The sequence below is a fragment of the Carassius auratus genome, chromosome 7 (genome assembly GCF_003368295.1).
Source record: "Carassius auratus strain Wakin chromosome 7, ASM336829v1, whole genome shotgun sequence".
NCBI lineage: Eukaryota > Metazoa > Chordata > Actinopteri > Cypriniformes > Cyprinidae > Carassius > Carassius auratus.
In genome coordinates this window covers 27,993,710-28,009,071 of record NC_039249.1, presented here as the reverse complement: position 1 = coordinate 28,009,071, position 15,362 = coordinate 27,993,710, and the positions used below count along the sequence as shown (strand labels likewise).

General features: G+C 34.9%; 1 protein-coding gene across 1 annotated transcript in view; it reads left to right on the top strand.

Annotated features, from left to right (window-relative positions):
* Positions 1–15,362, top strand: part of smchd1 (structural maintenance of chromosomes flexible hinge domain containing 1) — a 39,982-nt gene that overhangs the window by 20,361 nt on the left and 4,259 nt on the right. Inside the window, exons 26-44 of the mRNA XM_026268304.1 lie at positions 2,180–2,413; positions 2,927–3,072; positions 3,165–3,250; positions 4,358–4,476; positions 4,635–4,796; positions 4,870–4,998; positions 5,650–5,729; positions 6,090–6,247; positions 6,332–6,447; positions 8,974–9,035; positions 9,577–9,664; positions 9,759–9,890; positions 10,057–10,203; positions 10,918–11,044; positions 11,487–11,606; positions 11,711–11,796; positions 11,919–12,041; positions 13,359–13,540; positions 14,193–14,302. Coding sequence (XP_026124089.1) covers positions 2,180–2,413; positions 2,927–3,072; positions 3,165–3,250; positions 4,358–4,476; positions 4,635–4,796; positions 4,870–4,998; positions 5,650–5,729; positions 6,090–6,247; positions 6,332–6,447; positions 8,974–9,035; positions 9,577–9,664; positions 9,759–9,890; positions 10,057–10,203; positions 10,918–11,044; positions 11,487–11,606; positions 11,711–11,796; positions 11,919–12,041; positions 13,359–13,540; positions 14,193–14,302 — 2,407 coding nt within the window. The remainder of the gene's footprint in view (positions 1–2,179; positions 2,414–2,926; positions 3,073–3,164; positions 3,251–4,357; positions 4,477–4,634; positions 4,797–4,869; positions 4,999–5,649; positions 5,730–6,089; positions 6,248–6,331; positions 6,448–8,973; positions 9,036–9,576; positions 9,665–9,758; positions 9,891–10,056; positions 10,204–10,917; positions 11,045–11,486; positions 11,607–11,710; positions 11,797–11,918; positions 12,042–13,358; positions 13,541–14,192; positions 14,303–15,362) is intronic.

Genomic DNA, 15,362 nt, shown 5'->3' with positions numbered 1-15,362 from the left:
ACAAATTATTTTAAATTTTATTAAGTTTTTAACAAAAAATATTTTTTAGAATTAAAATTAAGTTTTTATTATGAGAGAACACTGAAAGCTTTGAAAATAATTATACATTAACTATGAATCAGTCACTTTTTTTGGACAGATGAAGTGGTGACATTAACATTTTATTTAAAGAGTTAAAATTTGTAGATAGTATAAAGAAAAAGAGTTTAAAAAACATAAAAAGAGTGAAAAAAACCATAATACACCTTAATAAAATAAATCTGTATAAAATGATTTAATTAACAATTGTTATGTTTGTGATTTTTAATCATGTAAGCTATATCTTCTGACCTTTAAATCAAAACATGCTTTTGATTTTACTACACCAGTTTAACACTAACACTACTGATTTATTTAATCAGAAATACAATCTTAATTTTATTTGTGCATTTTACTTTCATTTTATTCCAACAGCGCCCCCTAAGGAATTAAAACTCCTTACCTGACGGGAATTCTCAGTTCAAATGCGGCAATTAAAAATAGTGGTCAACCGATATATCGGGCTATGGCTGACATTTTTCAAATATCGGCATTGGCCGATAAGTTTTTCTGCTTGGCTGATGTGTTCAAGGGGAGACTTTTATTTTGATTGCATTGAGAGCGGCAGCGCTTGTGCACATAGTGCTCACACTCTCTCTCCTGTGCAAAATACAACAAAATAATTAATGTATACAAAAAGTATTATAATGATTGCTTTTATATTATTAGTAATAGAAAGGCAAACCAGAAATACTTTCTGGTTTGTCGTCAGCTTTAAGCAAATACACATTTATTTAATTTAAACAAATCTTTGAATGACTAATGAACATTTAATTTTGCAGACATGGTTGAATCCAGCTGCGAGATCTTGTGAAGTGTGTATGTGTATCCAGCATGATCACGTGTTCTCTGTGAGATGGTCATTCTGTGTGAATTGAATGCTTTAAAGTTTAAACTTGTGATTTCAAATTATGCTGTGCTTTATGCATTTGCCCAGTGTCTTATTCATGTCATTTCCACTGTGTGCTGTATGTAAAATGAGGGTTACCCTGGCTTTACTTGAAAAATGTGATTCCCAAATGCACACAAACTTCCCAGAATACGGAGTGCTCTGTTGGTAACAGTGTTTACTTCCATTTTATTATATTTTTATTAAATATTTATATTTTTGTGGAAAAGACTTTGTCGTCTAAAGTATAAGTATGTTTATTTTACACTTTTTTTTTTATCCATTGTCAAACGATTTCAAATCTCTTAAATATTAATTAAAATAAAAGTTATATCGGCTTTGTATCAGTTATCGGCCCCCTTGCTTTCCAAGATATTGGCATCAGCTGTCAAAAAAAACAAAACAATGTTGGTCGACCACTAATCAAAACCAGTGAATCTAATCACCATTCAGGTAAAAAATTGTTTCAAAAATGACCATAGTGCTGATCTTATCACTAGCACACCCTGGGCAAATGTGAGTTATTTGTCTTATCGGCACAATTGTGTATATATATCGGACCGATGCCGATGTTTACATTGCAAAATCATTCCGATAATATCGTGCATCCCTAATTATTATGGAAATAAATCTTTAGCTTTCAATTTTCAGATGCATGTTGCTTTGTGTGCATTTAATTCATATTTAATAGGCATGCATTTATATTATATTTGTGACTTTAAGCATTTGCCATCAGTGTTTTTATCAATATTGTTCAATTTGGCTGATATTAGAAGCAAATAATACTTAAAAAAAACTTTTATAAAGTACTGAAAAATTGTCTGCCTTTTCTACTTTAAATTAAAATTTCAGAGTTTGATTTGTAGTGGCTAAACTATTTTGTAAAATTTTGTTTTTCACATTTTTTTAATAATAGTGTGTTGGTACAATTAATGCTCGAAATTGTTTTTTGTCTGCTTTGCTTTTTAAGTATGCGTATAAAATCTAGATAATCAGCATCAGGGGCTGTTTGTATAAAGCCACAGCATATTTATTTTACAAATTAATAATTCATCTGTGCATATGTGTCTTTTTTTACCTAATAAATACACTTTTATTGACCTTACATGCCTCAACTCATTTTAAAATTCTATGAAACTTTCATAAAAGTGAAGTGTATTATTGGCTGTTTTATTTGCATCATAGTTTGTTTGTGTGTTTCTGTGCATGTAGAACCACAGGACAGTGGCGTGTGTTGAACGCCGGCTCCGCGTCTTGCCCAGCTCACGGATATCTCGTTTGGAGATCTACAGACAGGAAGAGGGCTCTGATGATGTCATGGTGCTGCAGAACGCCGAGCGCATTGATTGGACGGCGGGAGACACGCTAGGAAGCCTGTGCTTCAGACTGTATGATGAGGGCAATAGACTGGTTTCCCTTCAGCCAAAACTCACCGGGATGATTAAGGTTTACTTTCAGTGACTAAATCTGTTTACACTGACTTACTGTAATACTCAGCCCCAAAAATAAGTCAACCTTGTTGACAACCTTTTAATGACAAAACACACAAAATAAATTAGAAGTATACGCAATACGTAATATACACGTAAGTAAACATTCATCAATGAATTGGGTGTCATAAAGTAACAGCTAACAATTTTTGTAGCATTTATAAATCTTCATAGGGACAGTTTTACTAACAGCTTGTGTCAATGTAAACCATCTTTTGACATTAAATTGGTACCTGACCTTATGGAATATGCATTTCAATGAATTTCCCTTCAAAAGAATCACTGTACAACGTTCACTAATGTTTTTGCTCGTCGAATAACTGGCATTTGCACCGTTATTTAACTTAAACAATTTTGTACTTGAAATGGATGCAACTTTTTGTTATTATTATAGTTTTTATGTGTAATATATATTTGTCATGCAGTGTGTATATTGTGCACAGGATCAAAGTAATATTGTGTCCTGTAGGTGAATTGGACAGCAGATATAAACGCAGAAGAGCTCTCTCAGGGAAAACTGCCTCCTTTAAGCGTCCCGACTCAAGCACAGAGAGAGCATTTCTACCACGTGTCTTTCCACGACCAGCACACGGTCAACTTTTCCTTCATCATTGTGTAAGCTACACACAGTTATGTATGACATGTCTCTCTGTCTTTCGTTATATACCCAAACAAAAGCACATCTCTGCATGTGTGTGTCTCTGAAGGCCTCGTCCAGATGAGCCCGAGCGTCTGCGGGTCAACCTCAGCGAGTCGACTGTCAAAATGGGAGAAATTCTGTCTGGAAACATTTGTAAGTATCATCTTTAGGTATATCATAATTGGGTTTCACTTTAAATCAGCGAGTCGTAGTGGGTTTATAAAAGTTCAGTTAAGTCTCAGGGGTATATCTTTAGCAATAGCCTAAAAAACATTGTATTGGTCAAAATTATAGATTTTTCTTTTATACCAAAAATCAGTAAAGATCATGTTCCATGAAAATATTTTTAACATTTCATACTGTAAATATATCAAAACTTCATTTTTGACTAGTAATATGCATTGCTAAGAACTTCATTTGGACAACTTTAAAGATGATTTTCTCAATATTTCGATTTTTTGCACCCTCAGATTCCAGATTTACAAATAGTTGCTTTTCAGCCAAATATTGTCCGATCATAACAAACCATACATCAGTGAAAGGCTTATTTATTCAGCTTTCAGATGATGTAGGAATCTCCATTTCAAGAAACCGAACCTTAGCCACACAGATGGGAAATCAAAAATTACCTGCATTACAGTGTTTGATGTATCTGTCCATCAGTGTAAACAATGTGCAAAGTAATTAAACCAAAAAGTACATGATTTATAAAGTTATTGGCTTCTGAAGTAAGGAGTCGACTCTGAATCGCTGAAACGAGTCGTTATAGATTTCAAATCTTTTGCCCATCTCTATGTACGTCACTAGGATCACTTTGCATAATAATCTCCGCCTACCGTGTTGGGAGAAACGGAACTAGTTTACCGTGGAGGTGTGTGCGGAACAACCAATCAAAACTGACTATGTTAGTTGACCAATCAGAACACAGTATGCTACTGAAAGGTGGGGTTTAAGGAAACTGAATATTTTGAACAGTTTCGTGCGAACCATTTGGGGATCTCTGAGAATTGAGGTAATTTTAAAATGATATTTTGACAAAATGACAATGTTTTTTAACCTTGGATGGATTTAAACCTAATGTACAGGACTTATAAACAGTGATGGGAAGCTTAGGATTTTCATCTTACTGGCTCTTTAAGACAGGTTTTGTGGTCCATTCTTTTGAAACTGATTGTCCTTTCACAGACGCTCCATTTGTAGATCACTCACCAGTTTTGTTGGTTGAAAACATTCAGTTTTTGAAACCTGTGTTTCTCTCAGATGTAGAAGTTGTTGATCAGTATGGGAATAAAACGGACCGTCTGAACGCTGATGTTGTGAAGACTTTGAGTGTGTCTGCTGATGGTCTGGATAAATCAGCTCTGGCCGTTGAATGGCAGGTACTGTACACACAACCACAGACACGAGCAAATGAGCAGTTTTTGATAGGGATGCCCTCTATACTGCCATATTACAGTTCACATAATCTCTCATCTCTCTGTCAGTCATTCAGCATGCACACCCCAGTCATGTTTTGAATGTGTATGCTGTTTTGCAGGCCAGCAGTGGACAGTTTTCTGTTTGCCGGGTTCGGTTCGTAGGAGGAACACCTGGCCCGAGGGAGCTGTGCTTTAAGTATCAAGACATGAAGGAATTTGTGCGAGTCGAAGTCACCGCTGGACCTCCGGTGCAGATAAAGCTGCTGGAGAAGCCAGAGATGGTGTGTCACATTTTCACATCCCCAACACTGACTTTCATGATGGGATCTGTTTGAGTAAAGCTGGTCTCTGTAGCCTCTGCAGGTGGTGAACGGCCAGGGTTTGGACGCGCCGCTCGTCGTGCAGCTGTGTGACGAATGGGGAAACCCTTCACCAGACCAGCGCATTGAGATCACGATGAAGCCTCTGATGCCACAGCTGAAGGTACTTTGGGCAAAGAGAGGACTGTGCATTTATTTACACTTGCATAAGTCATTTAGCAGATGCATTTATCCAAATGAGGACAATGGGAGCAAACAAAATCAACAAAAGAGCAATGAGCAAGTCTCAGTTAACTTATATAATTAAAAGAAAACATATAGAATAGAAATGAATATAGTGGGCTAGTGCTAGAGGCCTTTTTTTTGCTTTATAATCACACACATAATTCTCAATAATTCAATTATGTTGACAAGTGGAGGGTTTATCTGCACTAGTCAACATTTGAAGTGTGTCAAAGGCTTTCATCAAAGTTGTCCTAAAACTTAAAACCAAAATGCTTTCTTGTCTCTGGACAACTGTTTTGATACACTTACAAGTGTTGACTACTATATTATGAACTATCACAAAAAAAAAAAAAAAAAACATGAACGTGAAACTTAAAATTATGGAATCCCTCCCATTCTCAGTTTTTGACCTATAGACTGTGTTTATCTGCATTATGACTTCAAAAATTGCAATGGAATTTAAAAAACAAACAAAACTGAGTTCCTACTGTGCGGTCTGCAGATAAACTTGTCATATTTTACATTTTACTGCCCTACTATTCAACTGAAGTAATGCAATTCTTAAGACTTTTTTGTCTGTCTCTTTCAGATAAAGTCTTTAATATCATCTCAGCCTGTGGATTCAGAAGGAAAAGCTTGTTTCGTATTAGAAACTATAAGTGGTCCAAAGTAAGTACATACTGAACCCTATAAAGCCTACTGTGTTATATTTGACACATGGATTTCCCAGGCCTCTAAATGATCATCATGATCAAACTTTGTATTTGTCTTTTTGCCATGCAATCGATCTGATTTTCACAAAGCAAATGCAAGAATAATTTTGAAATTGTTAGTAATATTTCAGTGTGAACCGCTTCCAATGATCCAGACATAATGTTTTATAAAAGTCATATCGAGTATCTCGTTGAATGAAACGAAGGAAAACTCACTGTATCAGTATATGAGCCATAAAAGTCTGATGTATCAGATATGATGCTCAACAAAACCCGCTCTCTTTCACGTTCTGTCTCTTTCTCTCTCTTTCTTTAGAGGGGTGCATCATTTGAAGTTTCTAGGCTCTTTTGGCAGGAAGGGGATTCCTGGACCTGTAGTAAAACTAAACTTGATTCCTGACCCCAACAAACCCGTCGAGCTCTCTGTTAGCTATGACAGTGCTGCCACCTTAAATGCAGGGGACATTTTCCCAGGTGTGTGTGGATGCATATAAGCCTAGTGGAGCCAACATTATATTTTTAAGTTCAGTATAGATTAGTGTGCATGTCATGTTTCAGTGTTTACGGTGAAGGTGGTTTCTGAGGAGGGCACGCCGGTGAGAAACATCTGCCCGGCGAACCTCTCGATGCTGCTGTGGAAGGGCACGGTCTCAGGCTCCTATCCACCCTCTACTGTGAGTCACCTGATCTAGTCTTTATTTTGACACTTTGCTTCAAGCCCCAAGTCTCTCAGAACGAGTCAAGATTATAATCTGAGTCACAATTCAATCCATGTTTCGTTCATTCATTCAGTCATCATTTCTTCACCCTCATGTCATTCCAAACCTGTATGAGTTTCTTTCTTCTGTTGAACACAAGAGAAGATATTTTGAAGAATGCTGATAAGCAAACGGTTGATGGTCCCCATTGACTTCCATAGTATTTCTTTCTCTACTATGGAGTTCAATAGGGATTAACAACTGTTTGCTTACCAGCATTCTTTACGGTATCTTCTTTTGTAGGGATGCACCAATCATGATTTTTCATGGCCGATTCCGATACCGATTTTTTACAAGCAAACTGGCCGATACCGATTTCCGTTTTTTTTTTTTTTTTTTAAGCAACAAACAAGAAAAAAGGAAAGTATGCATAAACAAGATGTTTATTTGGTATTTAATTGGCCAAATTGGCTTTTAGCTATTGAAAACAATAACCGTGAAAGTCTGAAAAGAACGCCAGTGACTGCACAGTAAGTAGCCCACATTCAATACAAACATAGATGGTACAGAAATCAGCATTTAGCTTTTGTTTTTGAATTGGGTTGAAACTACAGAGAACTGGCCTTAAATGAAAAGATTAACTGTAACCATATGAAATTAAAGGCAACAACTTTATAGTTCTACAATCCAAACAACACAATCAACACACATTCAACAAGAGGTTTCTTAATCAGCATTCAGTATTTTGGTTTTTACATTTGGTTAAATATATAAACAAGGTCTTTACCAGTGTCTTTATTTACAGACTAAATAAAATTATGCTATATAAATAGATTATTCAAAAATGTTAAAATCAAATAATGTTGGTGCGAATAAAACAAAGATGCAAAGTGTTTCATTCATCCAATAAAAAAAATATGTAAGGTAATGATTCACATCTATATTTTTTTACTTGAGCCAATGAAAAATAAATAACTTCTTGTCTCAAGTTAAAAAATATAGATGTGAATCATTACCCTAAAATTTTTTATTTGGATGAATGAAGCACTTTTTCTCAGTGTGCTACAGTAGGTGATTTTTAAATCAGATTAAGTCGATGTAATTTTAAGGTCAAATAAAAATAATCCGTCTATACAGAACTGACGTTTATTTCTGGCTTTTCAAACGTGTATGCAAGTCCTACTTTACAAAAAAAAAAAAAGGTTTTGTCACAGTTTAGTCCGTTTAGTTTCTCATCCAACACGTGAGAAGTTGATCTGAACATCACTTCACGATCTACTCATGTTCAGGGCGTGGACAGGTACAGTATACGCTCGTGCAGCTTTAGTGCGCACAGAAAAGAGACTATTATTTGTGCGTCACTACACCAACGGCTGATCGCTTCCTGCTATCTGTGCCTCAGACATGAAGCCCTGCATTTCCAGTGCTGATCGGCCGCCAGTGTCCTATTCTTTTGTGTTTAACATACATAAGAAAGAGACTTATTTTTTGGGTTAACTATCCCTTTAAGTCTTCAAAGCTTTTCTAAAAGCTGTTGTATCTTGTATCTCGTTTATGTTTAATATTTTAAGAGTAACTACACTGAAATAGTAATAAAATTAATTTCGTTATTTACACCTTTTTTTACCCTTACTACAGTAAACTGATAAATGTATAAATAATCGTTTGTTTAGATCTTATATGTGACCCTGGAACACTAAAGCAGTCTTAAGCCTCGGGGGTATATTTGTAGCAATAACCAAAAAAACATTATATGGGTCAAAATGATTGATTTTTCTTTTATACCAAAAATCATTTGGATATTAAGTAAAGATCATGTTCCATGAAGATATTTTGTACATTTCCTACCATAAATATATAAAAACTTGATCTTTGATTTGTAATATGCATTGCTAAGAACTTCATTTGATCAACTTTAAATGCGATTTTCTCAATAGTTAGATTTTTTTGCATCCTCGGAGTCCAGATTTTCTAATACAAAAATCCTTACAAACCATACATTAATGGAAAGCTTATTTATTCAGATTGCAGGTTTTGTGGCCCTTGTTCACAAATATTATATCATATTATGTATCATTTCATATTAAAGTCATATTACAAGCATGTGACGTTCAGCAGCTGCAGCTCTTAAAGAAACAGCAGCCAAATAGCCGTCAATTATACTGTAATGTTGAATGCAATTGTCAATGGTTAAATATTAGGAAAAAAAGAGGGGTAGAATAAAATCTCATTCAAGTAGATGCATCAAATCTAAAAGACGCTACATTATATTTGATGGAAGTATTCTAAAACACTTAAGTACTCTTTGTGACTGATAACATGATGTAACAGGCATTTTTGCATGGGCATTATAAAATACAATTTTGACAAGACATGCATTTTGAACACCGGGGAATTATATGGCATTCAGAGCCGTAATATTATGTGTAAGGAGAAAACATGGTATGCAACAATATTTAAAAAAATTGAGTAAATTGGACAATGTTTTGTGTTTTAACTCAGGCTTCGACTCTGAAGTGTAGTAAACGCAAAGACACAGAAAAGGATGACTGCTTCTGCTTCAGGTAATAAATCAACATACGTCTGAAATAAGTACTTTTTTTACTTTATAACAACTCAATCAGTCAATATCAATCAATTAATCAAGAGTTTTTTGTCATATGTAAAGCAAACACAGTTACACCCTACAATGAAATTCTTACTCTGTGAATCCTCTAGACACAAAAAACATATTAGAAATTGCTATTGCATGTATAAATAGAAAGGCACATGTTTGTGTGTGTGTGTGTGTGTGTATATATATGTAATATACCCTTAAGCAGTTATGTTTTAAGCATTGTTAGTATTTTAAAAGCTTTTGTCTGCCACTGGTGCTAGGTCCTGAATTTTCAGTATTTAAAGACACTTTCATGAAAAACCTGACTATAGCAGAGAGTTTTTGATTTCTCTACTTTACTGGAATTTACTGAAACCTTAGAAAAATCATGAAATCCTGTGTCTGTTTGATTGAAAACAATAGCAGCTGCACATGTGTAAAATATTACTCACAATGTACATTCATTTCCGTTTTTGACCCTTGTGTTTTGTTTTGTGTATTTTTTTTAGGGATAAGCAGATTCCAGAGCTTGCAGGACAGTATGTTGTCCAGTTTGTGTTGGCTTTGGACGAAACCAAACATCTGTGGAGCAAGCAGGTGAGAATACACCGTATTTGGCCCAATTTGTTGAATGTGCAGCTAGATAATCCTATTGCTTACTCCATGATATGCATGTGTGTTTCTGTTTTAGACTCCACTGAATGTTGTTCCCAATAAAGCGGTGAAATTATCCCCCGAGGCTCCACCTTCAACTCCTGTTGTGTCCAATAGTAGCAACCGGACCAATCGCACACTGCTGGACAGCTTCAATCTGAAGATCATGGTGAGTTTCGGTCTCCACTAGTTATCTCTTTAAATGATTTTTCTTCTATATTGAGCTTTCATGTCATCCATTTCATGCCATTTTTCTTGTCATTTTGGTATTCTCACATCATGTAGATCAGATAAATGCAGAAAGCTTGAGTTAGTGTTTGTTTCTTACTCTGCAGGACCAATACAGTAACGCTGCTGGTGAGCGTTTAGATGGAAAAGTGCTTGTGACAGTAAAAGGCACAGGAGACGTGGTGCTTCCAGTGTTTGAGAATGGAGCTAGAAGTGTGTCCTACAGCCTCACTAACGGCGAGACAATCATTACTGTGAGTGCTTGTTTATCAGTCTTCATTAAGCATTATTCATGTACTATTATAAGATTTATTCATGCTTAGAATTTGCTCAATTTGATATGCATTTTTGGTCATTTTATTAGTTTCCTTTTTTAAAATAAAGCTAATTACTAAAAAAACTGTAGATATGTTTTTAAAAAAGAAAACAAATAGTAATGACAAAAGCGCATAGCAAATTTACTGTTTTTCTTACTACTTTTTTTTTTTTTGCATCTTAGATATTTTTCTTTTTATCTGTATTTCAATCAACGAAAACTATTTTTATTTGAAACTTGTGAAAATATACAAAAAAATGGTTATTTGTTCAAAACAACAAAACAGCTTTCGCACATACACACAAATTTCAGATAAAACACACACTTGGAGAGAGACCCCATTCAAGTTTGAGAGATTTATACAAGTTACCTGAAAAAAAAGAAAAATTACAAAATGGACCGGTACAAAAAAAACAAACAAAAAAAAAACATTGAATGATTGTAAGATGTGATAAACATTCAGTGAGTTAAGATGCATGAAAACAAACCAAACTTGACAAAAAAAAATGGCTGGGGTTAAAGCAGTCTTCCAAATGCATAAATATAAATTTGTAAAATCCCTTGCTTTTATGCATGGCCTCTGTATGGATTCACCTAAACTGCACACATTTACTCCAAATGAAATGAATAACTTTAAATGTGTGTGCTGTAGGATTTGGCACTTTTGGAGAACAGTCCTGGTGTGGATGGAGCCGAGTACATCCTCCAGTTCAGTCCTGAGATTCATCAGAAAAGTGTTACCATCGCTCCGTACAGCCTGCCTTTCAGATTCTGCAACGGTTAGTCAGCAGACACACGACCCAGTATTACTTACATTACTATTGACTGTCTCGGAGATCAGTGGAAAAACTGCTGTAACCAATCAAAATCAGTCTGTATTGTAATATAGCTAGAATTAAATCTATACTTAATAAGTTAAGAAAATTATAATATCCATGTCATAATTAAAATGTAATGTGGCATATGTGACAAGCAGTATTTCTGTGTTATTGAATTATTATTGTTGCACAGTTAAACAGTTGCATGGTATATAAATGAAATATATAAGTATATCCTTTAAGGCCTGAGGGTGAGTAAAGTAAACAAATGTCATTTTTGGGTGACTATTTCTTTGAACTCTTACTATATACTAAGTGACTTAATTTTCTTAAACTACGGAGATGTTGTTATTTGTAATGGAGGTGTGAAGCAATCCCTTTTTGATATTTTGATCTCTTTCAGATGCAGAACGTCAGAAAGTTGTTGTGAGTCTCAGTAAGAAGAAAGATCGCCTTTCCCAAACCGTTTTGATGTACCGGGAATTTTTTGATACCAATAGTCAACTAACATCTGAACTTGAATGTAGGCACTGCGTATTTTGGTTTGGTTAAGTATTTATTGATTGATTTGATTCATTTGTTTTTGCTCTGATCATGTGTGACTCGTATACGTGCTCGTCTCTGCAGGTCAGGTGCGAGATGCAACACACAAATTAAACGAGCTCAAACCAGAGCTCACGAAATGTGGTTTAGACGTCTCAGAACTAACCACTGTGAGTCTGTACATGCACTCTAACATGCAAACTGTTTTCTTGCTGTTTGTTTATTGTATAAGCATGCATTTAATTCCAGCCGTCATGTGTTTGCTTGTCTCTTTGTTTCTGTATCTGTCCAGGTATCCACAATAGAGAAAGTTATACATGACAAGAAAGCCATTTTGACCAATATAGAGAATCAGCCTCGGCGCAAATGCAGCATTTCTGACCCTTTCAAAGGCAGCCCACAGGTTCTGGGAAAGGTGTGCATTCGGTTTTCACCTATATTAGTGTTTGTATTTGATGGTCCCTTCACAGCAGGGTGATGGAAAATACACTGTTCTCCGATCAGTACTTGAAGAAATGTTTCATGCTTATTAAAACCCCAGTGCTGGCCTGTTAGCGTGTTATTCATATGGTGGAGGGCTTTATCAGTGTGAGCGATAGAGGAGGTTAAATGTTTGAGTTGTGAAACTCTGAGACACATTTATTCAGATTAAACTGGCTGTTGTCTATGGAAAGCCGTTTCAGCCACATAAGTACAAATACCATGCTTTGGAAAATCAGAAATAATGACATATGACTTATAAATTATGACTTAAGTCATCATGACATATACTGAAACGAACATAAAATGTCAAAATAATGACATACTACGTCACAATTTAAACAAAATGTGACATGAAAAGTCAAAATTATGACCAAAAAAAAAACAACTGACATAAAATGGCAATATTGTAATTCAGAAGTCATTATATGACATAAAAAGTCATGTCATACTAAGTCAATCATGACATAAACGTTCAAAATTTACATGATGTCATTATGACTGTGAAACTACTAATACTACTAAAACTGACATATTGAGTCTTAATATTAACATTCAATCATGACCAGTTAAACCAAAGAGACAAAAGTCATTACGACAAAAACTCAAATGTTGACAAATTATGACTGTCAAAATTATGACACAAAAAGTCATCAAAATTAACAACGCTGTAATAATGATTTCATATAATAAAGTCCAACTATTCGGATTAAAAAGCAAAACAAAAAGAAAAATCTAGCATAATAAGTCAATTTGACCTTTTGTCAATTTTGAATATCAAGTGTTTTGTTTTTTTAAATCTTATAACTAGAACATGATTAGGACTTCAAATGTCACGATTGTTTGCTTTTCATCCATAATTTTGATTTACCAAATCATGCAGTCTTAAACCCAGTACAGTTATTGAACAAGGAATAAAACAACAAAACTATTTTAATAGTGATCTGAAATGCATGTGACATTTGTTACCCATTTAAAACAAATCTATCTGCAAATCTATTTTTGTTGAATTAAAAAATATGGAGTTTTGGTATCACATTCATAATGCATAATAAAATGTAAACGTTCATAATGCATTAAAAACACTTAAATAATTGCATGGAGCAAACAAACAACACAAATCTGGAGTTTTGTGTTTGAGGTTTTTAATTGTCAAACTGGGGTCTGGGGGTGAAGGGGACGGTCATCCCAACATGATGAGAATCGGAGGACTCTTCCAGAGACATGTGAGTTGATGTGGTGATGTTTGCAGGTGGGTCATCTGGCTCTGGTGGAGGATGATGCTGCAGCGAAGGTGATCTCTTGGCATCTTCTGGGTGACATGGACTGTGTGGTTACTGAAACGACTTCTGCTGCCAAGAGAATCTATGATGACACTCAGGGACGACAGCAAGTCATTCCCCTCGAGACGGTCTTCTGGAGACCAAATGACAGGTACTCATACGTGCCGTTTTGTTTTTGTGTGCTTTTTCATTTTTAGTTTTTTTTTTTTTTGTAAAGGTCTATAATGTTATTTTACTGAATCAAGTTAAAGGTGACCTTTCATAAAAGTCCCCGGTGCATCCACCAACCCAAAAAACATGAAGAAAAAAAGATATATATGTTTTTTAATAAGCCTTTTTTTCTGTAAGCTTGTGAAAATAGAAAAGTTAATAATGCTGCTGCCATACAGATTTTAAAATAAACATCCCATTTCTTTCCCAGCTGTTTATTTTCAGACATAACTTGTGTGTGTTTAATGTAAACTTGTGTGTATTTAAGCGCAATAAGACATGAAAGACAACTTAGTTCAGTACTCTCATACTGTGTGACAGTGCGTGCATTTCTTTAATATAATAAATAAACTTAATTTATGCACTTAGCTGACGCTTTTATCCAAAGCGACTTAAATTGCATTCAGGCTAACAATTTTCTACTAACATGTGTTCCCTGGGATTCGAACCCCCAACCTTGCACTTGTTAACGCAATACTCTACCACTTGAGCTACAGGAACACTAAATTATCAATAAGTGAGTAGATTATTGCGTTTATTTTGTCTCAGCTACATGTTTTCTCTTTCTGTGCATGTTTTTTCATGTGTCTTAGGCCTCTGCCTCACATCAGGAATGGCTTACCTCTCTTCCGTCCCATTGGCAATCCTGTGTTCGTAAAAGACATGCTCATTTTTCCTGAGCACGTAGAAGGCTGCAATAAAGGTAACTTGAGAGCTCAAAAACACACATGAACACCATTGTGAGAAAATAAGATGAATAAAAATGTAAAAAATTTCCCAGAAAGGGATTTGTGTATTTAATACTGTATCTTTGTTGTTCTCCAGATGACAGCCAGAATGAGTTATTAGTTGTTATAGCCCTTTAACTTGCTATACTGTTTTATTCTTTTCTTTTTGTGAACAATTCAAAGAATTGCATTTACAACAAATATAAAAATATAAAACTCCTTTCTGTCATTTATTATTAATTATTTGGTGTTTACAGCTGTTATATCCTGCTGCACCTCTATAACATTTCATTATTTAATAAACCGATCTAGTTGCCACTCATTTAGTGCTTGCTGAAAAATAGTATAATGAATTCTCATGACATTAATAAATGCAAAACAAGAAAACCTGTATTTGACAAATTATTATTAATAGATTTATTCCCATTTAGTAGCTTCACATGTATTGTGGAATAAGCCTTGGGAGAGGAAGGCGTTAAGTAGGTTTTGCATTCAGTTGTTTGTATATGCTTTGGATTTTCTTATTTAAATCTTTCCAGAATACTGCCAGCATAAAGGAACATTTCACCCCCCCCCCCACAAAAAAATTAGCTGAAAACTTGTTCACCTTCAGGCCATCCAAGATGTAGAGGAATTTGCTTCTTCATTATATTTAGATAAATGTAGCATTGCATCGCTTCAGAATGAGAGTCCAGCAAACAGCTGATAAAAACATCACAATAATCCCCAAGCAATCCACACCACTCCAGTCAACCAGTTAACATCTGGAGAAGACAAAAAGCGGTGTGTTTTTAATAAACAAATTTATCATGAAGATGTTTTAATTTTCAAACCATTGAATCCAGCTGTCCATAATCCATAAGCTTTCTTAGTTAGTTTGGGTGAACTGTTCATTGGTCATTGAATTGCATCACAAAATCATGTAATACAATGATGTAATGGAATTTAATTATTTGCAAGCTTTCATCACAGCTATGTATCCTGGCAGAGGCTGCATTGGCAGTATTCAGATGATCTAATGGTGTGTGTGTGTGT